The sequence below is a fragment of the Myotis myotis genome, unplaced genomic scaffold (genome assembly GCF_014108235.1).
Source record: "Myotis myotis isolate mMyoMyo1 unplaced genomic scaffold, mMyoMyo1.p scaffold_m19_p_10, whole genome shotgun sequence".
NCBI lineage: Eukaryota > Metazoa > Chordata > Mammalia > Chiroptera > Vespertilionidae > Myotis > Myotis myotis.
The window spans coordinates 14,086,513-14,113,222 of NW_023416314.1; the positions used below are offsets into that span (position 1 = coordinate 14,086,513).

Consider the following 26,710-nt stretch of genomic DNA (forward strand, 5'->3'; position numbering starts at 1 on the left):
TTTTCTGTACTAATTACATTTTTCTTGCATCTCGTTGAAATGGGTGGTTAAACTTACACAGAGTGAACCCCAAGGAACTCTGACAAGTAAAGATGCCGCGGTCCTGAGGAACCAGTGATAACGTTTATATGACCTCAGCAGCCCTCAGGTCCTGATGTCTGGGAGCAACTTGGTCAATCTGGTCAATTATGATTTAAATTCAGGTAAGGAAATATCATACCATCAATTACACTGAGCTGATGGTTCTTTTGATATGAGAATAAGGACATTCCAGGAGCACAAGGAAAACATAATGCTTAAACAAATGAAGACTGTGCCTACAGCATGACTTGTTTGGTAAATGGTAAGATTAGAAAAATAGAAAAGCTTTATTTTCCCCCTCTGGAAAGACTAACCATGGCCTATGACTAAAAGCTCAAAGTTCAATTCTACATGAATAGCATTTTATGAAATTTCCAATGGTAAGTAGAAATTGGGCTCATTAACTAGAACAATTCTACAAAGGGAACATTGCTCTGGGGAGATTGTTAAGGTTGGAGAATGGTATTTTATTTAATAGACAGCATGGACTTCATACATATCCATTATCAGTGCCTTGAAAATCAAACAACTTTAAAAGTTAGCAGCAGTTTCTGCAAGTACAAAAATACACATTTATTACATAACAGGATAGTAAAATTTGTCAAGATATATTATACAAACTCAAAACATTTTAGATAAAGCATGAGTCTAATATATTATAGGTTAACAGAGTATAATACAATGACGTTCTTCAAATCTTACAATATAATACTTTACAGTCATATTAACAAACTATTTACATTAAGTCTTACAGGAGGATCAAAGGGAACAAAGAGTGGAAATAATTATTTAAGAACCTCAATATCTATTTCCTTCTATGCTTCAAATTGGGTGGGTGATTTTCTACTCATCAACATATATATAAAGGCTAGAACCAATGTTCTCTTAAGCAGAGAAGAAATGTCTTCCAGAAAGACACTCCAAGCTGGAAGAGCTCCATTCACATCTTGCAGTTCCAACAGTAGTTTTGCCCTCGGGGTAAGGGAGATCCCTGTTGCCTTTATATATCGCAAAAAATGCATGTGGACACTTAGAGGTCTAGCTATAGGACAAAGTGGAATCTACGTCACACCTGTGAGGGAGATGGCCAGTGTCATGAAGGAGTTCTTTGGACCCAGAGTTATAAAAGCTAATTATAATGCTAAGGGCAAATAGGGCCATGTACCCCAGAGGTAGGTAGCACCAATAGCTAATACTGAAAAGACTTGTTATTTCTTACATTTTATTTTTATTTATTTTAGTGACTTTAGAGTGAGAGGAAGGGGGAGAGAGAGAGAGAGAGAGAGAGCGAGGGAGGGAGGAGGGAGGGAGAGAGAGATAGAGAAACATCAATAACATTGATTTGTTGTTCCACTTATTTATGCACTCATTGGTTAATTCTTGTATGTGCCCCAACTGGGGATTGAACCCACCACCTTGGCATGTCAGGACGACACTCTAACCAATGGAACTATCTGGCCAGAGCCACCAGAAAACATTTTTCCCCCTTTAACTGAAAAAATGCAACATTTAGGACAACAGGAAAAGAACACTTAACATAAAAGTTTCCTAGTGGCTCAGAAATATAGTTTGAAATAAGCTAGTTTGTGGGAGAAAGGTCCATTTGATGGTGGACTAAAGAGACCCAGTGGGTTCTAAGCAGCTTCTTATAAGTATCAAGTTGAAATGAAGGACGATGCACATCCTTTCCTGACTCTATCCCTCCAGACCGGCTGGCAAGACCTAATAATCAATGGAGTTAATCCAGGAGATGTACCAGTGTCACTTTAAGGCAAGAGAGAGGTGTCCATGGATATAAACCAATGGGGTGGGGTATACACTCTCTGTGAACCATGAGTCATTTGGGACAAAAGTATATAAAAACTCCTGGAGGTAGGAAAATCCAAAGCCAGTGATTGAGAAGGCCCGATAGCCACTTTGGTGGGTATTCTATTCTGCAACTCTTCATAAGTTAGCAAACTCAAAATTGCTCTCTCTATGGCCAAATGATAATCAGAAAAAGGATGACTTATCAGCAATGTTTTCTGGCTGACTACTCTAAGAGGCGGGGCTGCAGAAAACCATCTCGGCAGAGGAGCCCGGCTTTCATCCTGCTGGCAACAGCATTCGTGTAACAGAGAAAAGACTGTTTTGCAGTTTCCCCCACCCTCAGGTAACGAGTGCTTTCAGGTCACCTTCTCACAGGAAAAGCTGTGTTTCTGGAGAACGCTCCCAGCACAGGTCCCTTTGTAAAGAACACTGAGATGAGCGACATTTCCGTCTTTCTCTGCCCAGCTGTTCACTGGAGCCTTTGCAAAGCGGTGCTAATGGAACAATGAATCAAGCAACACAACCAACAAAAAAATGGCATCATGATACTCATGGCTCTTGAGCCACTCTCCTTTTCCCCAGTCTAGCTCCATCATGGGCTATTTTCTGGAATGATCCTGTGAGGACATGTGACTCTAGAAGTCACAGAAATGGCCAGTGACTTGGATGAAGGGAAATGTTTCACCTGATTTCCTTCATTACTGGGCGTGCTTTTCTCCCCAATACTTTGATTAGTGGCATTTTTCTTGCTTATTTATTGAACACATTCCATGGAGTGTGGATTGTTTGTCTGCACCCTTCCCCACTCCCCATAATCTCCATGCTTCACTAATGATACCATGGCCTTCTCAGGAGCCTAACCTGATATAATGCATGCTTCCTTTTTATGCTAAATAATAAGCCAGTCAGAGAAAGACAAGTACACATGATTTCACTAACAAACAAAATAGAAACAGACGCATAGAGACTGACAGCTCTGAGAGGTTATGGGGGTTGGGGGGCTGGGTGAAAAAGGTGAAGGGATTAAGTACCCCCCCCAAAAAAAAAAACAACACACACAAACAACAAAAAACCCTCATAGACACAGACAACTGTATAGTGATTACCAGAGGGAAAGGGGGTGGGGAGTGATAGGAGAGGGCAAAGGGAGATAAATGGTGATGGAAGGAGACTTGACTTTGGGTGGTGAACACACAATACAATATCCTGATGATGTATTATGTAATTGTACACCTGAAACCTATATAATTTTATTTACCAATGTTGCCTAATAAATTCAATAAAGTTAAAAAAAAGAAAAAAAAAGAAGATACTTTCTCTAACTCTGCTAGTATCTCTAAAATTGAAGTAAAACTTCTTGCCACATGGTCTTAAGAAAGAGAATTATTTTATTGTACTAAGTATTAGCAATAATTATCTTTATGCTACCTATTCCAGGTACATTATACAAAGGGGTCATAATGAATATTGTCTTGATGTTATTAGGCCACTTTCTGTTCTTCTGTTCTTCTAGACATCAGGTTCTTCCTGTGGTAAAATGTCTTTGGTTGAATGTTTGTCCTCAACATCACACACTGCTGCAGGCCCTGAGACTAGGCCGGACTCATCATCTATAACCAAAGAGCTGGGCGAGGATATTGCACACGGCGGGGTGCCAGGAGAGCACGGCCTGCTACTCTCTTCTTCCTCCTGTGACTTCAGACAAAGCTCCAATGTGCCGTCCACTGGGCTGGGTGGAGAGCTAAGGCGTGGCTCGGAGACATGGCTGGGATCGGAGCTGTCCCGCTGGGCTATCAGCGCAGCTGCAAGTCCTGCAGGTACCGTCGGGGGCATGTCTTTCTGTGTCTCTTGCTGTGGGTTGGCTTCTGGAGCCCCAGAAGCATGGGGAGGTGGCTCTGCGGGCCCTGGCAGAGAAGATATTTTCTTTCCCTCTGCTCTGGCTGCCCTGGCTTTGTTTTTGAGGGACCAGTTTTTCAAGCTGGCCATACCATTTCTTAACCATGTGCTGGGATGAAGGGTCACAGAATGCATCTGTGAATGCCGCTCTAAGGTGTCCTTTTTTGAATAAGCCGGGCGGCTGCTGGCCTGCTCAGAGGCGGGCCCAGGCACTCCAGAAACGAGTCTGGAGCTGCAGGAGTCGGACGGTTCTCCCTGCTGGCTTGGGGCCTGAAAAGTGCAATCTACTGGGGAGGACGTTTCGTTGGGTGTAAACACGGAATGCTCTGAAATCTGAGAGAAAGCACTATCCTGGGAGCTCACTGAGGAGCCAGATGGGGAGGTGCCTGGGGAGGACAAGCTAGAACAGCTCGTCCTGGGGCAGGTGCTTAATTTTGAGGGTAAAAGCTTCTCGGGGTTCTGGTCGGTGGCACCGCTCTTGCCCACCTCGATCCCCATGACCAAGCTCTGGTTAATGAGCTTCTGGCCCTCCAATTGTAAAGACTTGTGCTGCTGGAGATACTGCTCCTCTCCAGACCAGGGGCGTACTTCATAGCTGGTGTTGTTGTGTTTCCTTGAGAAAATGCCCCTGAGGTAGCTCAGCTTGGAGCGCTGGTCGTCGATGCTGGTTTCTGAGCAGCGCCGGTGCCTCTTGGAACTCTTGGGGGCATCTGCTGCGTGTGGCGGGGCGTGTCCAGGTGTGTCTGCATCCAAGGGCTGGCTCCTGGGACAATCATGTGAGGACATGTAATTGCAAGATGCCACAGAAATGGCCACTGGCTTTGAGGGCGGGGGGCGCTTCACGTGACTTCCTTCCATACCAAAGAAGCCCTTCTTCTTAGCATTTTTATTTGAGGCATTTTTCTTGATATCAGTGCCTGTGACTAGAGCCTGTTTAAAATACATCTTACCCTCCTCCTGTGGGGGTTCGCTTTGCTTCAGATGGTCCTCACCTTTCTGTGAGAGAATTGCATCACAGCTGGACTTGCGTAGCTTTTTCTGGCAAAACTCCCGGAAAGAGGACAGCTTTGCATCTCGATAGTCGATGCTGGGCTCGGAGCAGCGCCGCTGTCGCCGCGGGCTTTTCGGAGCATCTGCTGCAGCCGTGGTCAGGTAGCTGGGTGTGGCGGCGCCAGACGGGGCCCCGCCATGGTCCTGCAGGCTGGCCTCTCCGTACAGTCCTGGGACAGTCACCGGCTTGGATTCGAGAGGCCCTTCCATTTGAATGTCTTCATGTTTAGGATTGTCTGAGTCAAAGTCGCTCAGGATTAAAAGACCTTCCAGCTCGGGCTGGTCGGGGTCATAGTCACTGAGGGTGAGGACGGAGTCCATGCTTCTGCTCCCCTGGCCGAGGGTTGTCACCAGGTCACTGCACGGAGCGTCAACGTCCTCATTCAGCTCGTTTTCCAAGCTGTCATAGGAGGAGTCGGTCATTTGTAAGCAAGAGATATCTGCGGGAAATCAAAGCATGATAACCTTGTTAAATACTCCAAGTGCATGCTGCCTAAAAAGGCAAAACCTGTGATGCTTAGTTTAATTCTCTTTTCATGTAGATTTTTCAAATTTCTATACTTAAGGAAAAATCCTCAATTTTTAATCACAATTAATTAATCACAATCTCTCAATTTGTCAGTGCAGAATACAAAATAAAATTGTTTGGGTGTACTAGATTTATCTCAGTTCCTGAAGAAATGGGCTTTCCCTAAGTAAGATTTCCTCAAAGCAAAGAGACATGTCATAATACCGAGAAATGATACAAAAAAATAAAGGAATCAATGCCAAGTACACCTGGATTCCGAATGAGACTGCCTTCTTGCGTGGCTTGCTGGTGAATACACGGAATTCACTCTCAGGGCAACCATTTACTAACCCTGTCAACTTCTCTTTGATAGAGTTCTTTAATATCCATTATTTATTTAATCTTTAAAACAACCATAAAAGTTAGGCATTATGGGTATCTGTATTTTATAGATACAGAATCGATATTCAGTGGCAGAGAATAATTGACCAAAGGTCATTGGTGATACAGGACTTCACAGTCTGGATGCTGTTGCTTAGAAACGGTTTTAGAGTCACCAGCATCCCGAGTGTCCTAGGGACGCAGAGGAAGGGGAGAGAGAAAAAGCCCGGCCGCTTCTGCGGCCTCCGGGCCTTCTGCTCCAGGTTTAACGCCAGTCTTATGATGTGTATTAGCATTCCTTGTAAAGTTCTGTTTACAAAAACGATTAACACCATCAAGTGCTAACAGGTTCCTAAGTTGGGGATCTCATCTTATCCATGTGAACCCCAGCAGGCCTTCTAAGGAAGAAGCCCGAGGCCCACTGACCCAGGCCAGTGGCTCCCTTCACCGGAGCTGCTGTGGGATCCAGGACAACCACTGTCCCACCACCTTCACAGACACGTGTCTGTTTCTAACAGGAAAACAATCCAATTAGTCACAATACCTGAGGTATTCTCTCTAATGTCACACCTCACTGACACCTCTCCAAAGAGGGAAGTGATTTCTTCTCCAAATATTCTACAGCAATTTTCAATCACAAATTGAATAAGCAGAGTAACCTGTACAAAAAGGGACAAAATTGAAGTGCCACTTTCCATACAGCATATCTATAAACCATACTTAATATATGAGTGCTGATTTCAACAAAAATGCAAAAGAATCCTGAGGGGGAAAAAGTCATGTCTGTTTTAAAAGTATATGAAGAGTTTCCCATAGTAATTTAGGGATAGAAATACATTTTAATCAGTGGACCAAAGTTATTATTTGTGGCCTTGGCTTAATGCTAACATTTTCATCCCAATGGTTCTGTCTTTAAAATTAGGGTAGTTTTATATATTCTCCACAGTGTTTGGGGTGAAGAAATATACGTTGTGATTAAAGCCCGTAAAGCATCACTAGACAGACATATGAAGTGTCTTTCTTATGTATGAGGCAGTTGTCATGGGTCTGGGAAGAGGGCGTCTTCTATGGGTTGACTGTGAAGGAGAGAGACAGCTGGAGAGAAAACTTGCATTTTGCCCCACTGGTCTCTCCCTAGGCACTTCCTTCCCGCAGGCTCCGTAATGGAAGGCTCTTACAGAAGAGGAGAGACTTCATCAGGGAGCTTTCTGCCTCCACGGAGCTGTTCTGGAGTCTGGCTGTAGTTTCCCTGCCCCAACAGCTGAGCCGAGGAGCAAGCAGAATGGTGGGTGCGCCAGGCACCTCAGGGGTGTGGTTTCAAGTGACCACCTTATGAGCGAGGTGTTATCACCACCACCACTTTCCCGAGGAGAAGCTGGATCAGTGTAACTCATTTTGCCCAGGAGTGTACTTCTGGCACGTGTGGGGCTGAGACTTGAACCCTGGCTTGTCTAACTTCAAAGTTCTTGTTTGTTTTCTCAAATCAAGTGCTTATCATTCTGTGGTTGAAGTCAGTCACAGTTTTTTGCCTCTTTCAAGGGAAAAGAGAACTAAGCCAACTGCTAGCACTTTTCTGCGTCAGAAACCACTTTTCTATCGTCTACCAGGATAGGAAAAAACAATGAATGAACCCAAGTGTATGTTCTTTTAAGAAAATGTCTTTCAGAATTAATACCCTGAATTTTGGGTTCAAAATGGGGACTCAGTCTCCCAGGGCATAAACATGAAAAACTTCATTACCTTTTTTGTAAATTCGCCTTCTAATTCTGGGCTGTAGGTAGTAGAAGACCAAAGAATGCTCGGAGCGATACACACCGCTAAATTAAACGCGTTCATCTGATTGGATGAGGAGTGTTGCTCAATGTTGTGTAGTACCCCAAAAAGGTACCTTAGAAGAACAATATTGGCTCTCGGAAGCTGGTCCAACAGCCTGAAGACAGGAAGCAAACGCACTCTTTAAGCAAGACATTTCATAAACTATTTGTATAAACAGGCAACCCTCGCTTTCCATGAATTCCTCATGCAAAGCAAAACAGTCCAGACCTGCAGGAGTTTCAGTTAACATGGTACCATGCAAAGTGAGCACTGCCTGTACAGGAGGGGAGAAAACAAGCCTGGGGATTGGGCTATTTGTTTTGTACACTGTCTTCACAACTCAATGAAAATGTAAAAGATTGCACAAAAATGGCTCCCCAAAAATGCTCCCAAAATATTTACCTGAAACTAATGTAATGTATTTTAGTTTAATCCTGTAACATTTCAGAATATTCTCCACCAAAACCCCACAAAATCTTTCTGATGAAACTCAACAACCATTAAATTTAAAGTGCTCCTTTGTTCCCAAGTGTACCTCTTGGTGGGAGCCCAGACTTGAGCTATTAAGGCTGCCTAGTGCATTCTGAGAGCTTGGGCTCTGTTCACTAGCTTCCAAAGTCAGTCTGTCCCGAGTCTCATCTCACTGGTATCACTTTCACATGTAAGTCAAGCTTATGATAGTCTATTTCCTACTATTCTCCTTTTATAAATGATAAGAGGTTTTTAAATGATCATTCACTGAAAATGATATTTACTACCATCCAGAAAACTTATATGTTGGTATCACGGTTGTTGCCTTTTTAAAACAGAATCTGCAACCAAGAGGAGAAAATTAGTCTGATTCCTGTTGCAAAAACAACAGAGGCATTTCTTCAGTACAATGAACTCACAATGAGTGTAGTTTATAGGGACAAATGATGAAAGATATTGAAACAGACCAAAAGGTTACTGAGTGTGCTCAGTGGAAAGCGAGACACTGTCTAGCACACTCCCTGGGTTACCTGGTTTTATGGGGGCCTTAAGCCTTTGAGTTAACCCTACAAACTCTAAGATATTGATGACAGTTACTGGTGCACCTAAGACTTGCTCATAGAATCGAAAATTCTGCCTGGTCAAGAGACAAATGATTTATTTGTGCTCTCTCACTACCCCTCAATGCCTCAGTAGAGGAAGCCAGTTTTGTATCTATTTATAAATTCTTTTCTGATTCAACTACATAAGTTGTGGTAGTTTGAAATCTCCTTTGAACTGGTTGCAATATCTTATCAGTTCTCTCATTAATTAATGATTTAAATGAAATCTTTTACCCGTGTTCATTTTATATCTGTATGAGATTCAGTGTTACCTTTTTTTTTTTTTTAAGGAAATCATCCTTAACAGTAAGGTGTAAAGTTTTAGACAATGAGCCATAAGCACAGAATCTAATCTTCACTATCTCTGGATGGTTTCCACCAAACCATAATGGAAGCAGAGAGTATTTTGTGACAAGGTTTCGCTTTCTGTCTCCAACAGTTGTACCATGTTTTTCTACAGACAAGGGATGTCTATCAATAGCACGATGTAGATAATAACTTATATTTTAAAATTGTTCGAGAAAAAAACTGTATTCAAGAAGCATATGCAAAAAGTGGTATTGGGATTTTTGGATTTCAAAGAACAGGAAGTATTGCTTTTTTGATGGACACTTCTTTCTTGCTCCCTTATAATGCAGGGAATATGGAGGGGATGGGGGGGGGGGCGTTATTTCTGCCAGCAGCATCCTTTGCCTGAGTACAGATGATGCACGCCTTGTGATCAGACTGCATCTGTGCAACTCCCTTTTTCCTTGATGTTTTTCCAGAGCCACCTGCCTCTCCGCAGTGCTCCCACAATGCCTCCTCCACGTATCTCTTTTATAGCACAGACTATACTGAATTGCAATTGTAATTCTGGCTTTACCTGTGAACTCTAACAGACTGTGAGTCCCTTGTGGGAGGAAATTTTCTGTGTGAATTCAGTTGACGAATGAGATATATAAGGGGTTGTCTGGTTAAATATTTACCAAAATTAAGATCATAAATTGGGTTTATAGTAGGCTTTTGTCAACTCCTCTCAGATTTGGACATATAGAAGGTGTACAAGGGTCAAGTGTGCCATGTTACTAAGATTAGGGAGAGAACAATCATAACAATGACAGCGTCTAGCATAAATCTGTTTTTAACTGGTCCCCATGGATAACATTACTTCACGAGATGAGCTTATAAAACATACGTTTTTTAAAAAGTATTTTTGAGATGTGACCAAATTAGAATAGTTACCTTTGAATTGTATTTATTCTCTCTTCATCATTTCCTTGCTCCATTACACAGACCCATTGATCATAGAGATCTGATGAGAAAACACTTGTGGGAATATGTCGTAGAAAATCCTGAGAGAGAGGGAAAAACAAATACTTTAAATCATTATTTCATGCTAAACATGTACTGGAGTGAGTATAAAACATTTTGTTGAAAAGAGTTAAGCCTTCTCTTCTTTGGAACACACAGTTCTTGGTGCCAACTCTCCACTAATGTGCACATGTAGAAATACATGCTCTGGCTATTTTTCTAGCAAAAACCAGAGGAGCAACCGGAGTCTGGGTTGTGACGGGAAAGATACAGGACAACCTCTTTGGGTGAAAGCGCCTGTTTGTTTACATTTTAGCACACTAGCATGTGACAGGGCCTGGCAAGTCATCCTAAATCCCCCTTTCCCCTCTCCTAATGTAATCAGCATCCAATCATTCTATACATATTTACTCATATGTACCAGGTACTAGGGACAGAGCAGTGAATAAAACAGAGTCCCTGCTATTTTCAAACGTTATATTCCAGCGGAATTGCTGAGCAGTTCCCATCTAGAGACAGAGTTTCTCCCTTCTATTCCCCATGGAAGGGCTCTCACTACTTGGGGAGAAACAGCATTCCAGGCAGTGGCTGGGCTCTGGGAGCCTGGGGAGGCACCCTGTGCCTGGTGTACAGTGATTAACATGTGCCCAGCACATTCTCCACTCTGGCCTTCCAGACTCTGTTCTGCTGAACCATTGGTGGGGCTGGTGTGGTGAGACCAGATCATAATGCATATACTTATGGCCAAGGATGTTTGTTGTTTGGCCTTTGTTTATAAAAAGCTTAAAAATAAACTAAATTTGGTTCTGGTCCTATGTTAATTTCTGTCTTAAGCCAACTCTCTCTGTTGCTTTTGGCATGGCATTCACAAAGCTAAGCTTGCAAAGTCTGATCTCTACCTCAGTAAACTTTAGGCAGAGAAAACTCAGTTTCACGTCTAAGCACTGTACCCACGGTTGGCTATCATTCTGCAAGTTCATGGAAAGAGGTGAAAGATGCAATTGAGCAATTTAAATATTGCTGGAAAACCAAATTAGCAACTTTACAAAAGACAACACAACTTGTTACTTACATGTCATGCTTATATTACTGATATGAAGGCTGTGACACCTCACTGTTATAGTTAGCTGATTACGTGTGTCTCTCCCCCAGTAGCTCATGAGTCCTCCAGGGCAGGGGCGGACCCTCACTCTCTACTCGTACGCTTCAATGCCAAGCACAGCCCCACACAGAGTGGTGGTTATTACTGAGCTGTTGCTATTTGCATATGGACAAATATTAGTGAGGGACAAGGGAAGGCCAACTAAGTATAATTGAGATTCCAAGGTAACTTTAAAAACCTCTTTGTAGTCATGTCTCCTATCACAATACAATTTTTTTAAAGAGTGGCGAATAAGCAGGAAGAGGACTGATTCTTCCTATTCTATCATACTATGTTTCTCTGTTCTATTACATCTTCCAGTAGAAATGTACCTGGACACTTGTGACTCAGATGTGTCTTGACAAAAGTTACCTCTTTTTGGGTAAAGGTATTGAATTTTCATAATTCCAAACTAATTTTAGTTGCTGCACCTACTTTAAAAGTCAGATTCAAAGAGGCAAAATCTGTTATTTCTAAGTGGGACATGACAATAGCACTCTTTAAATCTCAGTGGAACACATACTTATGATCTGTCTTGAAGAAAAGCATCATTAAATCTTAAACCTACACTTGAAAGATAATAGGTCGTAACATCTCAATGAACTCTCCACAGCTGGAATAACAAGTTATGAAATACAACCGCCATTGCAGCTGAGAAAGGTTATGAGAGCTGGTCCTGAATTACAATCACCGCCTCCCAGCACTCAGCTGAGTCTCCTGCCCTCCCCAGCCAGAGCCCTGGTCACCAGCAGGACTACCAGGCTCATCGGAGATGAGATTCCTGCAGAGCTAAAAATGAACTTTCCCTCAAAGGTCTGTTGGATCAAAGTTACAGCATCTCAAGCAATTTTCTTTCAATTATAGTTTGAAGAGTTGAGTTTATACTTAAACAGAACCAGCAGAAGTAAAACATTAAAGGAAACCTAAAGTAGCACTTCCAAATAGACTTAAAAACAGGAAACAAAACAAAAGCTCAAAAACTTTAACTTTTGGCAAAAAGTATGTCCTTTCCTGCAGCCACTTAGAAGAAATGAGAGTAAAATGCAGTTACATGATTATAGAATGTCAACTACTTGTAACCTATTTAACCAGACTTTTCAATCATTTGGATTAATTTTGTCCTTTGCTTATTTTTGTACAAGTAATACTTCTCCAATTTGGAATGTAGTCAAACTCTTTTAGGACTCTACTTTTGTAATAGCCTCAATAATTTAGCACAAAATCTTAAGACGTGTGTGCTGTGAAGAATAGCAGGGTAGGGAAAATGTCCTAAAACAAAGGCTTTAGCTTCTTAAATTAAGAGATGGGAGAAAGCCCAATTAGATGAGTAAAAAAGAAAAAGTAATTGTGTGTGTATACTAGTATATATCTCCCTGACATATATCTGGCTGCGCACACCATGCATATCTTTATTGTATTCCAGGGCTGAAGCGTAATCATAGTAATTGCACCCTGTGCAATACAGATTGGATGAGCCTGGCTCCAGCTCCTCAGTTCTTCGGAGTGTTCTTTACTGCACAGCCTACAGCAGGGTTAAGAGCAGACATGGCCCATTTACCAAGAATCATCTGACGGTGCATTAAGTCACGAAGTAGGATTCTGTAAGCAGTTCCCCACCCCACAGGGTAGGAGTAGGGTGTGTGAGAGTCTTCTTCACCATGTTTTCCTTAACTTGGTTTTCATGCTCCTGCCCCAGAATGCGGCTGGGCCTTGTCTCTGCCCTGGCCTGGTGCTTCCCACCCAGCTGGGAGACGGAAGCCTGAGGCACGTCTGCAGAAACTACCCCCAAGGTCAAAAGCTCTGCTAAAGGCTGGTTTTGACTCTACATTTTCCAAAAATGTGAGGTATTTTCAAGAATTTGGGAGGAAAACATTTTAGAAGTGCTCTAAGCCAAGTGTGGACGTGACTTAAGTAACCATAGGGTGCGGGTGAGAACCCTAAAAATGTCAGGAAAGGTTTTTATAAAAGGAGGCCGAGTCCAGAGCCACTCCTTGCCCCACTGTCACTTTAAAAGGCATTAGGGACAAGGAAGGTTCTATGACTGCATCAATGAATGGAAGTTTCAGGGGCCTCAGAGAGCAATGTTTGTGTCAGTTGTTAGGCAGATGCTTATTTGGGATAGTAAGCTTCATTTTCAAAGTTTAATAAATATATTTTTGAGAGAATTGCATTTTTTAGGAAGGTAGTGAGATTGTGAGGAAGTCATCATAGCTAGGATGTTTGTTTTGGTAAATGTGCTCTATGTGCTTTGATTATTTTAAATTTAACTTAATTTACATATAATTATTTGCACGAGGTAGCAGAAGTCATGATGAGAAGAGTGGCATGGGATAGAAAAACTTAAAAAGTATGTCTGACATGACATGCCAAGCCATTCATGGGCCGTGGCTTCTAAAGGACAATCTTGACTTTGTGAAGTATTTTTTTTTTTTTTAACACCATTTAGGTTCTAATCTATTATGGTTCTTTGCAGAAGGGAATGAGGTCAAAATGAAAGGATCCAGTTGTTCCTCCAGAGGTGCACTGTGGGGTGATGGAGGGAGGGAGAACTCCTACCTTCAGAACAGACGCTATCACGAAAATGGATTCAGTGTCCAGGGGCACGTCTGCTCCCGCGTCCAGTTTCTCCTTCAGCTCTTTGCACAATTTCACATTGGCGGACTGTCTGAAGATGCCTTTTGTGAGGGGTCCGTTTTGATTAAGGAAAAAAAGAATATCCTATGGGGAAGCAAAGGGGAAAAAGGCACTTTACACATACCAGCGATCTCTCTCTGCCAGAGGCGAGGGTGGATGAGGGGACGGCTCTGGGGATCTGGCCGGATGGACTCCTAGAGGAATTAGTCAACGTATTTTTTGGTATCTCTAAATCTCTGTTGTTCTCTTTTTCCAACATCTAAAAACCATTTTACCTCAAACACTTGCTTTAAGGAGACGGTCTTGTTTCAATGAACCAATGGCCACTTTAAACTCAGATTTCTTTGCTTCAAGGTCTCTGTCACCTGGTCTCTTCTATCTCACTACTCTCTCCCCATTACTCTCCAATACAAACTCTTTTCCCCAAATATGGAAATATTATTGTCAAACTCATTCTCCACTTGCTTGTCTTTCTTTTAATGCATCTCCATACTTCATTCTACTTCCTGTATTTACTTCCTTCTTCCCCCCCATGAGGCTTTCTCCATCCCAGTCCATTCTGGCCATATTTCATTTTGGTTTCTTTCAAGCTGTATGTCCTCTGCCTTCACGGCAGGAAAACAATGGGTGTTGGAGACAAGCAACCCATGGGATTTGAAACCTAATTATAGCACATATTTACTGTGTGATCTACGATAAACTTGAGGCTTTAAAATAAATTTGTAAGGTAGGGATGATGATGATGACTACCCCCAAATTCTGTTGTGCAGGGGGAATTGATAGAGTAGTGAGGCTAGTGTCTGGTACTTACAGATGCGCAATCCATACTAATAAAAGGGTAATATGCTAATTAGACCAGGAGACCTTCCAGGAGACCTTCCGGACAAACTTCCAGACAAATTCATGGTGGCGGGGCCGGGACAGAGGCAGTTAGGGGCAATCAGGCCAGCAGGGGAGGGCATTTGGGGGCAAGCAGGCTGGCCGGGAGGACAATTGGGGGCAAGCAGACCAGTGTGGGGGGGCAAATAGGGGGAAGCAGGTAGCGGGGGCTCAGTTGGGGGTGATCAGGTCGGCAGGGGGGACAGTTGGGGGCAATCAGTCTGGCAGGGCCGAGCAAGTGTGGTTGATCAGGCCAGCAGCAGAGTGGTTAGGGGCGATCAGGCCGGCAGGCAGGTGAGCGGTTAGGAGCCAGCAGTCCCGGATTGCAAGAGGGATGTCCGAATGCTGGTTTAGGCCCGATCCCACAGGGGTCCCAGATTGGAGAGGGTGCACGCTGGGCTGAGGGATACCCCTCTGTGCACGAATTTTGTGCACCAGGCCACTAGTATACTATAAAATACATACATCTAGTAGAGTACTTAGAGGACACTAGATACTCAATAAATGTTGCCTAACAATGGTCATTTGGAGATAAGACAAATGCAATAGTTTTCACCTGATCCACTCTAATCAGGTGAAAAATAACTAAATGCCAGAGGATGTATTTTTATACATAAATACTTGAAATACAAATAAAACACATGTAAGATTTTTAAAGAGCATATGATTGAGTAGTCTCTACTGCTAAAGGGATTAAAGGAGATTTTAGAACAATACAGAATTCAAGAAAGGAAGTGAGAGAAATATGAGGGATAATGCAAATTCTCTACCAAGCAAATTCTAATTTACCTGAGCAGTTTATGTGGCTCTTTTCTGAGACAAGTAGATTAGATGATCTCTTTCTATTGTGTCTAACTTATGATTCTGTTAACAGCTTAATCAGATTTTTATTCTTTGAAGTAATAATAATAAATATTCTCAGCCAAAGCCATGGGTATCTATATTTCCATTTGGGTATAGATTTGCCTCTCAGAGCTCTCTCCTTCCCCAAACCTCCCTTCCCATTGGTGTTCCAGGCCAGAGTGAGACTTACCAAGATAGGTTTGGGCAGATTGTCATTCTCACAGATATTTGGCAGAGACACTCCAAAGAGCTGCCCTGTCATAGGAGAGGTTGGGGACATGGGCAAGTTATCCAGGTGAGTGCCAGAACCCCGCCAAAAGGCCCAATTGATGATAGATCTTCTCCTTTTAAATGTCTTCTGACCCGAATCTAAGGAAGAAGTGAGGTAGAAAAACCAGTTTAACTCACTTTACCTTATTTCTACAGTTTCTATTTTGATGTTACATTCATTACTATGACTCAAAGAGAAAAACTGCTTATAGGTATCCTTTATTACTATTAATTTAATCTATGAAGTTTCATTATAATATTTTATAAATTAAGAATCAAATGTTTGGGTTATCATCCTACTCCTTTTTGGAGCATCACTGGTTTGTTTACATGAGTTTTGGCACTGAATTCTCAAAGGTGAAAGAAAGGGTCCCTTATACTGTAACAGCTTAAAGCAGTGATGGCGAACCTTTTGAGCTCGGCATGTCAGCATTTTGAAAAACCCTAACTTAACTCTGGTGCCGTGTCACATATAGAAATTTTTTGATATTTGCAACCATAGTAAAACAAAGACTTATATTTTTGATATTTATTTTATATATTTAAATGCCATTTAACAAAGAAAAATCAACCAAAAAAAAAATGGTTCACGTGTCACCTCTGACACGCGTGTCATAGGTTCGTCATCACTGGCTTAAAGCAAAAAGTATATATGTTTCATACCAACATATAAAGATGAGACTAGGCACACAAAAAAGTTGAAGATATTAAATTAGACCACAATTAAATAGTGAGACAGAAAGGAGGAGAAGGAGGAGGAGGAGGAGGAGGAGGAGCAGGAGAATTAGTGGATGTGCACAGGATTTGATAGCTACAAGGACAGCTCTTTGAGGATCCTTTCAAACCTTTCTGCCACTCTCTCCTGTCCTATAGCCCCAACATCTACACACAATTATAAACTCTGGACAAGATTTTAAAAAGCCTACCTGAGGCACTAGAGAGGCACCAAAAGAAGGGAAATACTTGAGATAAAAGTTGACACTTTGGAGGAAGGGAATGGCATGGCACTGGGTAAGTTTTCTATTCTTTTTTTTTTTTTTTAATATATTTTATTGAGTTTTTACAGAGAGGAAGGGAGAGAGATAGAGAGTTAGAAACATCGATCAGCTGCCTCTTGCACATCTCCTACTGGGGATGTGCCCGCAACCCAGGTACATGCCCTTGACGGGAATCGAACCCCGAAACCTTCAGTCCGCAGGCCGACGCTCTATCCACTGAGCCAAACCGGTTTCGGCAAGTTTTCTATTCTTATAGCTTTTGGTCTGAAGACAGGCCCCAGGGCGGTGGGTGACTAAAATGTGGAGAGAAACCTGCACTCCCACTGGCGTGGAGAACTAGAGAAGGGAGGGGAGGTTTCCACAGAGGCTGTAAGTCCTAGGAGAAAAGCAAATAGCGGAGCCTCAAACGCTGTGCATAAATCCTGCCCAAGTCTCTGCAGACCCGAAGCACTCAGGTGTGGGGCAGATTCCAAACAGCTTGTAGTCAGTGCTGACTGAACTGAGATTTGAGGAGCCGTAGTCCTCAGTGGCACCCACACAGGTCTGACTCCATTTCCTCCAGTGAGAGAGCCAGGCAATTAGTCACTGAGCCCCGGCTGCACGGCCCTGACGTTAACTACTCAACCTTCCCAGACAGTGGAGTGCATGTCACGAAATGTTTTATTTCCGCAGAATGACCAAATTTAAAGCAAATACTAAACACAGGCAAGTTGTGGGAGGATACACCAAAAAGTGACATGTTACTGAATAGGCTCCAGACCACCACCCACCTTGGCTTCCTCAGGTACTCGCGTCATCAATGCGCACACACCCAGGTGTAAAGGCCTTTGGTTCTAGAGTTAGGAGCCCAGTTAGACTCCGGGCTGTGACACTAACCTGGGGGAAAGTTACTTAACCTCTCTCTCTCTTTTTAAAATATTTATTGTTAAAAGTATTACATATGTCTTCCCTTTCCCCCCATTGACCTCTTCTAGCCCGCCCCCGCCCTCCGCCTCTCACAGGCTTATTGAGAGGCTTAAGTAGGATAATGCATGAAAAGAATCTGGGCATGAGTCACGGTGATCTTGATTAAAGCTGCTAAGACACCAATCTCCTCCCTACAGAGGACTTTTCCCCACATCCACTCTCCATTTGGTTCTGCTTAACCAGAGGTGCTTTCTTCCTGCCTTGACATTCCCAACCTGTCCCATCGTGAGAAAACAGACAAGGAAACGAAACCCATGCTTAAATCCAGGAGGGGGTTCCAATTTGCCCAGCAATTTCAATTTGTGCAAATGTTTGTTTAATATGTATGTTTGTATGTGTTGAGTAGTTGTACTCAGTGTAGTTTCCTCACATTTAACCTGGTTTCATTATTTCTAAAGTATCAGATTTATTTGATTTTTAGCTTTCACACACTTCTTAGGAAAAGTGACTAATATAACTTTAAATCATAAAGTTATATACCCAGCTATCCTATGAGGGCAGACAGAGGATAAAGTAGAGATTGAGTCTTGTGCTGTATTAAAAATAGTTTCAGCTGCAGCTATGCCTTTTGTTATGTGCAACATTCAAAGTTTAGAGGTCATGTTCCCTCTGAGCTGGAGAGGAAACAAATTTCATTAGAATTTACTTTCTTGAGGAGCTTTTAACACATAGCTCTTACTTTCTAAATGTCAAAGCTGATGAAAATCATGCTATTGTTATTAAAAACACAAAGGTGATGTGAATGTAGAGAAAACTAACTTCATGTAAGTCTAACTTCCCTAAACAATCGTGGAAAGCTTCAGCTAGTGTTTCTTCATGCTTAAGTTAGGCAACTGAATACTAAACATTACAATTCTTAAAAATTTGTGCTTATAGAACAATGATCACAACAACAAAACCTTAATTAGAAATTCTATTCTAGCCAAGTAACTCTCCAAATTAAAAATGTCCCCTTTTCCCCCCTTTCAGAGTATGAAATACATACGGGAGAATACTAGAATCATACAGCAAACAGGCAGAAGAAAAATGCTGCATTCCATATTTTACCATCTACCATCAAAATTCAGGCCCATTAGTCCTGGATCTGAAGCACATGTGGCAGGTGAGCCTGCAGTGGGTGCAGGACTGGGAGTCCAGTTCAGCCTAGGACCTCAGGAGCTACGTCAGACCACTCCCCAATGATGCCACTACAAGCCCAGAGTTCAACTTCACTCAAGTTTTCCCATAATAGGTGTGACCAAGCCACTCAATCTTCTGTATAACTTCTCTGTTCTATATACCGGACTAAGCCCTGCTATGAGTCCCAGATTGGGGATAACTATGCTCACCTATGGTTATTTTGGATAAATGAGATATTTCCCTTAAGCTAACTAGAGAAAGCCTACCTCAGAAATGGTGATACAAAGTTAAGTCTTTCTTCTAGTTGTGGCTTTTGGGATTCTTGACCCTGCTTATAGGTCAAATTAATTAAAATAAAATTGACAAGAGACTTAGAGAAATAGTTTGCAAAACATGGATATAAAGATATAAGAGTAAAATATTATTCTCCTCAGCTTAGTTATAAAGGCAATGTTCCCTCTGTATCTTTAATCAGTAACAATAGACTTATTAATAAATTCATTCATTCAAAAATATTTTAGTTCTTATTTACATATGTCAGACACTATTCCAGGTGCTGGAAACACAGCAGTGAACAAAGCAGACCAAAAGCTCTCCCTTCATGGAGCTCACATTTTAGTGGATGGAAAAGTATATCCCTTCAAAATGGTCCATAGATGTGAGTAAAAAAACCTTAAATTTCAGAACTCAATTTACCATCATGGGAGAGCAGATGAATGCTTCAAATTTAAAGTAAGTTTTTACAGCTGATATTGGCAAGATGCCTGATAAATTCAATAAAAAGTTGGGCAGTGATGTTGAACATTTTTTCATGTGTCTACTGGCCATCTGTATATTCTCTCTGGAAAAGTGTCTATTCAGGTCCTTTGCCCTGTTTTAAATGGAGTGTCTTCCTTTTGTTGAGCTGTATATGTTCTTCATATATTTTGGAAATCAACCCCTTATCACCTGTATCATTGGCAAATATGTTCTCCCATACACTGGGTTCCCTTTTCATTTTGTTGATTTTTATTTTTGTGGGTTTTTTTTTGCTGTGCAGAAGCTTTTTAGTTTGATGTAGTTCCATTTGTTTATTTTTTCCTTTGTTTCTCTTGCCTTAGGACAGTGGTTCTCAACCTTCTGGCCCTTTAAATACAGTTCCTCATGTTGTGACCCAACCATAAAATTATTTTTGTTGCTACTTCATAACTGTAATGTTGCTACTGTTATGAACCATAATGTAAATATCTGATATGCAAGAGGGTCTTAGGCGACCCCTGTGAAAGGGTCATTTGACCTCCAAAGGGTTCGTGACCCACAGGTTGAGAACCGTTGCCCTAGGAGATGTATCTGTGAAAATTCTACTACGTAAGACGTCTACGATTTTGTTGCTTATGTTTTCTTCTAAGATTTTTATGGTTTCATGACTTACATTTAAGTCTTTTATCCATTTTGAGTTTATTCTTGTGTATGGTATAAGTAGTTTCATTTTTTTGCATGTACCTATTCAATTTTCAGAACACATTCATTGAAGAGGCTGTCTTTATTCCATTGTATTCTTTTGCCTCTTTTGTGAAATATTAATTGACTACAAAGGTGTAGATTGATTTCTGGAATCTCTGTTCTATTCCATTGATCTATATGCCCATTCTTATGCCAGTCCCAGGCTGTTTTGATTACAATGACCTTGCAGTATCGTTTAATATCTGATTTTGTGATCCCTTCAACTTTGTCTTCCTAAGATTGCTGTAGTTATTTGGGGTCTTTTTTGGTTCCATATAAATTTCTGGAATGTTTGCTCTGGGTCTGTGAAATACGCCATTGGTATTTTAATGAGAATTGCGTTGAGTCTATAGATTGCTTTTGGTAGTCTGGACATTTTAATGATGTTGATTCTTCTAATCTAGGAACACAGTATGTGCTTCCACTTATTTGTATCTTCCTTAATTTCTTTCTTCAATGTCCTATAGTTTTCCAAGTCCAGGTCTTTTATGTCCTTGGTTAAATTTATTCCTGGGTACCTTATTTTTTTGTTGTTGCAATAGTAAATAAGATTATTTTCTTAGTTTCTAATACTTTATTATTGGTGTATAAAAATGCCTTCAATTTCTGGATATTGATTTTGTATTCTGCTACTTTGTCAAATTAATTTACTAGATCTAGTATTTTTTTTTTTTTTTTTTTTTTGCTGGAATCTTTAGGGATTTCTATGTACAATATCATGTCATCTGAGAATAATGACAGTCCTACTTCCTCCTTTCTAATTGGGATGCCTTTTATTTCTTTTTCTTGTCTGATTACTGTAGCTAGGACTGCCAGTACTATATTGAATAAGAGTGGTGAAAGTGGACATCCCTGTCTTGTTCCTGATCTTAGGGGAACACCTGTAGTTTTTGCCCACCGAGTCTCATGTTGGCTCTGTGTTTGTCATATATTGCCTTTATTACATTGAGGTATGCTCCCTCTATTCCCCCTTTACTGAGAGTTTTTATCATAAACGTGTGCTGAATTTTATCAATTGCTTTTTCTGTATCTATTAATTTAACCATGCAATTTTTATCTTTCATTTTGTTTATGTATCACATTTATTGACTTGCAAACATTGTCCAGCCTTGCATTCCTGGAATAAATCCCACTTGGTCAGGGTGTATGATCTTTTTAATATATTGTCGGATCTGATTTTCTAATATTCTTTGAGGATTTTAGCATCTATGTTCATCAGAGATATTGGCCTACAATTCTCTTTCTTTGTAGTGTCTTTATCTGCTTTTGGAAGTAGGATAATGCTGGAAAAATGCTCAACATCACTAAATATCAGAGAGATGTAAATTAAAACTACAATGTGATATCACTTCACAGCTGCCAGGATTGCTACCATCAATAAATCAACAAACAACCAGTGCTGGTGAGGATGTGAAGAAAAGGGAACCCTTGTGCACTCTTGGTGGGAATGCAGACTAGAGCAGCCACTGTGGAAAACAGTACGGAGTTTCCTCAAAAAAAAGAATGGAACAGCCTTTTGACCCAGAGATTGCACTTCTGGAAATATATCCTAAGAATCCCCAAACACCAATCAGAAAGAATATATATGCACCCCTATGCTTATAGCAGTGTTATTTACAATAGCTAAAATCTGGAAACAGCCCAAGTGCCCATCAGTAGATGAGTGGATAAAAAAGCTGTGGCCCATTTTACACAATGGAATGCTACATGGCTGTCAAAATGAAGCAACTCTTTTGAGACAGCATTGGGTGGATTTTATGCTAAGTGAAATAAGCCAGTGAGAGAAAGACAAATACCATATGATCTCACTTATATGTGGAATCTAATAAACTAACAAATAAAATATAACCAGAGGCATGGATACATGGAACAGACTGGTAGCTGTCAGAGGGAATGGGGGTGGGGGGACTGGATGAAAGGTGAAGAGATTAGCCAAAGAACATATATGCATAGCCCATGGACACAGACAACAATGTGGTGATGGCCGGAGGGATGGGGAGTAGAGGCTGGATGAGATGGGTAAAGGAAGGGGAAAATGGGGGACATCTATAATAGTGTCAATAATAAAAATAGTTCAAAAAAGATAAAGTGGGATGTTCATGAGTGGGGAGGTGCATATAAAATAGCTGCCACTGTTCATCGGTCCCCCCGTTGGTACGAAAGGCAGCTACAGAAACTCAGCATTGATTTTCTGCTATCTCATTAGCACTTGTTGGTATCCTTTTCCTTCTGTTTTTTATACAGTCTTACCTTCAGATTGATGGAGGGCTTAAAGCTCAAACTTGGGTGAAGGGTAAATGACAGTCCTCCTATGCTGACCATCAATATCATTCTTTATGACAGGGAATTCAGATTAGATTAGTAGACTAAGGGGAGATTTCTGTGGAAATCACTTAGTTTCGCAAACTCAGTACGAAATCCACGTAGGGCATCAGAGTCTCCTGGCTCCCATCACGGACATCCTCCTTTTTATAATAAGACTAGTTAGGGGAACACACAGTGCAATGTGCTGCAGTACAAAGGAGGCATTGAGGCACCTGCAGCACTGCCTGGTGCCTCTGGCTCTATAGTGGGCATGAGGTTAAAGGGGAAAGAATAGTGATGACATTAGGAACAGACTGTACTGCTGATTCTAAGTTAGTCACACCTACTGCTGATTTTTAAAATGTCTTCAAAACATTCCCTTCAAAACACTTAGCAAATTCAAATGAAAAAAAATACCTCCTCTGGCTGAAGTCTGGATCTTTGCCTTTGTGCAAACTTTGTTTTCAGGAATAAAAACTTTTGCTGATAAAAGGCTCTATGAAGGAAGAGCAGCGACTCACCGTTCAACTGCAGGGCCGCAGCCAGGCGGCTGGGTTTCAGGGTGAACTGGCACTGCATCTCCCGGGGCAGCTGCTCCATGAGGAAGGGCTCCTGGAGGCTGGAAGGGTTGGTGGAGTCCTTTGACTCCTGTGTCAGGAGGGCAGTGTCTCGAAGATGGCTCATTTTAATTCCGTAGGGATACTCATGCCCTGCACAGAGAGAGATCTAAATGTGGACCTTATGCTGGCTGGTACTCTGAGCACGTGTGCTACATACTGGAACGGACTGCACTTTGCTCCTGGGACTTCTGGTATAAAGAGTCCTTTTGTTGACTGAATGATCACCATGCACACTCTTACAGCTGGAGACCGCTGCATAATGCAGGTGGCCCTTCCAAAGTAGTGTTAAGGGGATGGGGAGAGGGGAAAAAAGCTAATCTTTGAAGAGTATTCTACTTGGAATGCACAGATTGATTTGTGAGTTGCACAATGCCGATGCTTCTTATGTTTCCATCTAAGGTATTCCAGTTTTTCGTTGATGCTAACTATATCTGTAAATCTTCAGCAAATCCTTGATCTTTCTCACCCTCAAATCCATAACTTAATATACTCGTCTTACCCACACATAGTACTATAAGGATCAAATAAGTAAACTTCAGTGGTTAATATAACTTAAATAATAAGGGAAAAATACTACGTGTTTCAAGCATCACTCATTACTATTATTCAACACGAGATGTGTGTCTGAAAAAGACATTTCATTACTTTTTATTAGTTATACAATCAGTTACTCAGGGGCATCAGCCCAGGTTTGTTTGGTTTATGCTTCCCTCCTGCTGCTGCTGTCTGGGCTTGGTGTCATAGGCAACGATCAGAAGGGAGACTGCAGGGCATCAGTAACAGAAACAAGATGCAAAAAAGAATCTGTAAACTAGAAAAGCTAAACTCTGGACATCTGGCTGAAATATGAGTTTTTGCTCTTTAGTACTCTAAGTAATTGCATTTTCTTAACTTAATCCTCAAGTACCATTGTGCTGTAGATTCAGTCTCTTTGAAGTACAGAGAGTAAGTTCTCTTCTATTCCTGATTTATCACTGAATGTGACTCAGTGAACACTTCCTTTCCCTTTTTATCTGGCATAGGCATACAATGTCAATATTCCATGAATATCACAGGCTCCAGGGATTAAAACAAACTCAGATTAGCTGAATCCACAATTGAGGTTTGTAAGGCACCTTAAAATACAGTGGGGCCTTGACTTACGAGTGTCCTGACTAACGAGTTTTTTGAGATACCAGCTGTCTCTCGGCTGATTTTTTGCATTGAGTTGACAGAGTAATTTGAGTTAACGAGCTCCTTAACTAGCCGGGTCTCGTAAGTCAAGGCCCCACTGTATATGAAGAACTGCTATTAAATAACAATCACATCCTAAGTTCCATGGTTTTTAGCAAGAGTTAGGGATAAAGCTTGAAGTTGTTTTAAGCCGGACAGTTACCATTTACAAGATATTTAATGAAATATGTTAATTTCATTAAAACTAATTTTAAGTATTTATTTGATTTTTTAAGCACAACTTTGTAATTGTTACTCATTGACTTTTAAAAAATGGTGACATTAAAAAAGAATCAGGAAATGATTACTTTATTTTCAGTCTGAGAATAATCTAAAACTTTTGCAGAGAAGTTTGACTTAGTAGAAAAGTTGGATTTTAGATTATTCAGGTCACTTGAAACATTTGAATTACACAATAGTTACCTCACCGGTAAATGGAAGGATTATATGAGATAATGCAAATGATGTTTTGAAAATAGTCTGGCAGAAAGTAAGCATTTAAAAATTAACCGACATCATCATCATCATAATCACTGTAATAATCTCACGATCTGTTACATATACTGTCCCTTATTTTAATTGCTCAATTTCTTAACCACATTGAATGACCTTAACTGATAAGAAAAGTTTTAGTTAAATGATTTAAATAAGGTGAGGCGAACTATTTACCAGTAATTCCTCAAAACAAAAGCTGAGAAATTTGGTTAGAGAAATAGCAACGGTAAGTATTAGCTAGCTGGCAAGCCAGTGAAGAGTCTTTGGAATCTAAATGGGTTAATATCATTTTCTTTATGACATCTAGTCAAGTTCTGTGAGATTAAGAGGCATGATTGGATTCTGGATGGTCTTCTACAGAGGCAACTTCATAGGTAGGAAAGTGAATAGGAAATTTAAGATTCAAATGTCAAAACAAAAATATAGGAGAAAAGGAAGACCAATACATATTGCTTTCTTGTAGAAAATAATTTAAAAAGATTTGGCAAGATAGCGCTCTCTGTCAGGTAAAAGAATAGAGGATAATTTACACTTCTCTTCCTTACTATACTATTAGCTGCTTGAGAGAAGAGATATTTGTCTAGCACATAGAAAATGCTTGATAGATATTGATTACATGAATAAATAAATTTTATATGATATTTAACAGTATTCAAATTTTAGATCATATGACCAGATCCCTGAGACATTTAGGATTATAATTAAAACACAATCAATCCTATCTTAGATCTTCACAGGAACTTACCAATAAGTGGATACGGTGCCTCCTCTTTGCCAGAATTGACCCATAACTGGTAATCTCTGTCAGAGCCCTTGGAAACAAAAGAATTAACAATACTTCTTTTAAGTCTGGTGATTAAATGAAGACACATTTTTTGGCATTTTTATGTTTTGCAACAAAAAAATGGAAACGATATAGATACCTTCAGATTCATGGGAGTGATTATAGTTTTTGAAGAAGACAGTGCTAATTCCTACAACCCTTCTCCCCTCTCTCCAGTCCCCAACAGAGTACTCCGGAATCCTGCCCTCTTTTCCTAGCAATGGCTCATAATCCAAGAGCTGCAGCAGAATCAGAACCTCACTCTATGGGCAGCCCATGGGATGTGCAGTCACAAAGGAAGAGAAACTTCCTGGTTTTCTAAAAGACTAAGGTCTTCTTTAGAGTCCTGGCTTCAGCTATGATGTCTCAGAGAATATTTGACTTAATCTCCAAAATGCACCTAAAAAAACAACCTTGTCATCCAGGAAGCCACAGACACTGTAGTGTCGTGATGAAAAACTAAAATTCTCAAAGGCTGACCATGAGCTCAGCTGCTTCTGAGCAGAAGACCGACCAAGAGGCTTTGAGGAGAGAGGTAGCTGGCACAATCCACACTGGCTTTGTTTTGGGCAAGCAAGTTCAGTCCTAGGGACAGAAAGGACAAGAATTCTGTCTAGAGAATTGACCCAGTGATGGGAAACAATGAAATTGTTCACTAGCAGTATTATAACCCAACTTCAAAGAAATAACACTAAATGATACAAACTGTGCTGTATCCTTTAGGAGAAGAAAAAAGCAAAAATGTTTAAAGTGAACCCAGAAAAGATTAGCAATACTAATATTCCTGCCTTTATCTTCTGATTAAAAATCATGGCCCTGCTCTGGCCTGATAGCTCAGTTGGCTGGAGCACCATCCTGTACATCAAAAGGTTGCAGGTTAAAAAAAAAATGGTTGCGGGTTTGACTCTTGGTCAGGGCACATACTTAGGTTGTGGGTCCGACTGATATTTCTCTCTCTCTAAAATTAATAAAAAAACATATGTCCTCTGGTGAGAAAAAAATTTATGACCCTGACCTT

General features: G+C 41.0%; 1 protein-coding gene across 2 annotated transcripts in view; it reads right to left on the reverse strand.

Annotated features, from left to right (window-relative positions):
• Positions 1–3,104: 3,104 nt before the first annotated feature.
• LOC118664448 (rho GTPase-activating protein 20-like) overlaps positions 3,105–26,710 on the reverse strand; it is a 91,814-nt gene continuing 68,208 nt past the window's right edge. For both annotated transcript variants that reach the window (XM_036324552.1, XM_036324553.1), the window contains 8 exons: positions 25,615–25,681; positions 23,064–23,252; positions 15,594–15,772; positions 13,604–13,765; positions 9,838–9,947; positions 7,466–7,655; positions 6,270–6,384; positions 3,105–5,276 (listed from right to left, as the gene is read on the reverse strand). In XM_036324552.1, coding sequence (XP_036180445.1) covers positions 3,400–5,276; positions 6,270–6,384; positions 7,466–7,655; positions 9,838–9,947; positions 13,604–13,765; positions 15,594–15,772; positions 23,064–23,252; positions 25,615–25,681 — 2,889 coding nt within the window. In that variant the 3' untranslated portion in view covers positions 3,105–3,399. The remainder of the gene's footprint in view (positions 5,277–6,269; positions 6,385–7,465; positions 7,656–9,837; positions 9,948–13,603; positions 13,766–15,593; positions 15,773–23,063; positions 23,253–25,614; positions 25,682–26,710) is intronic.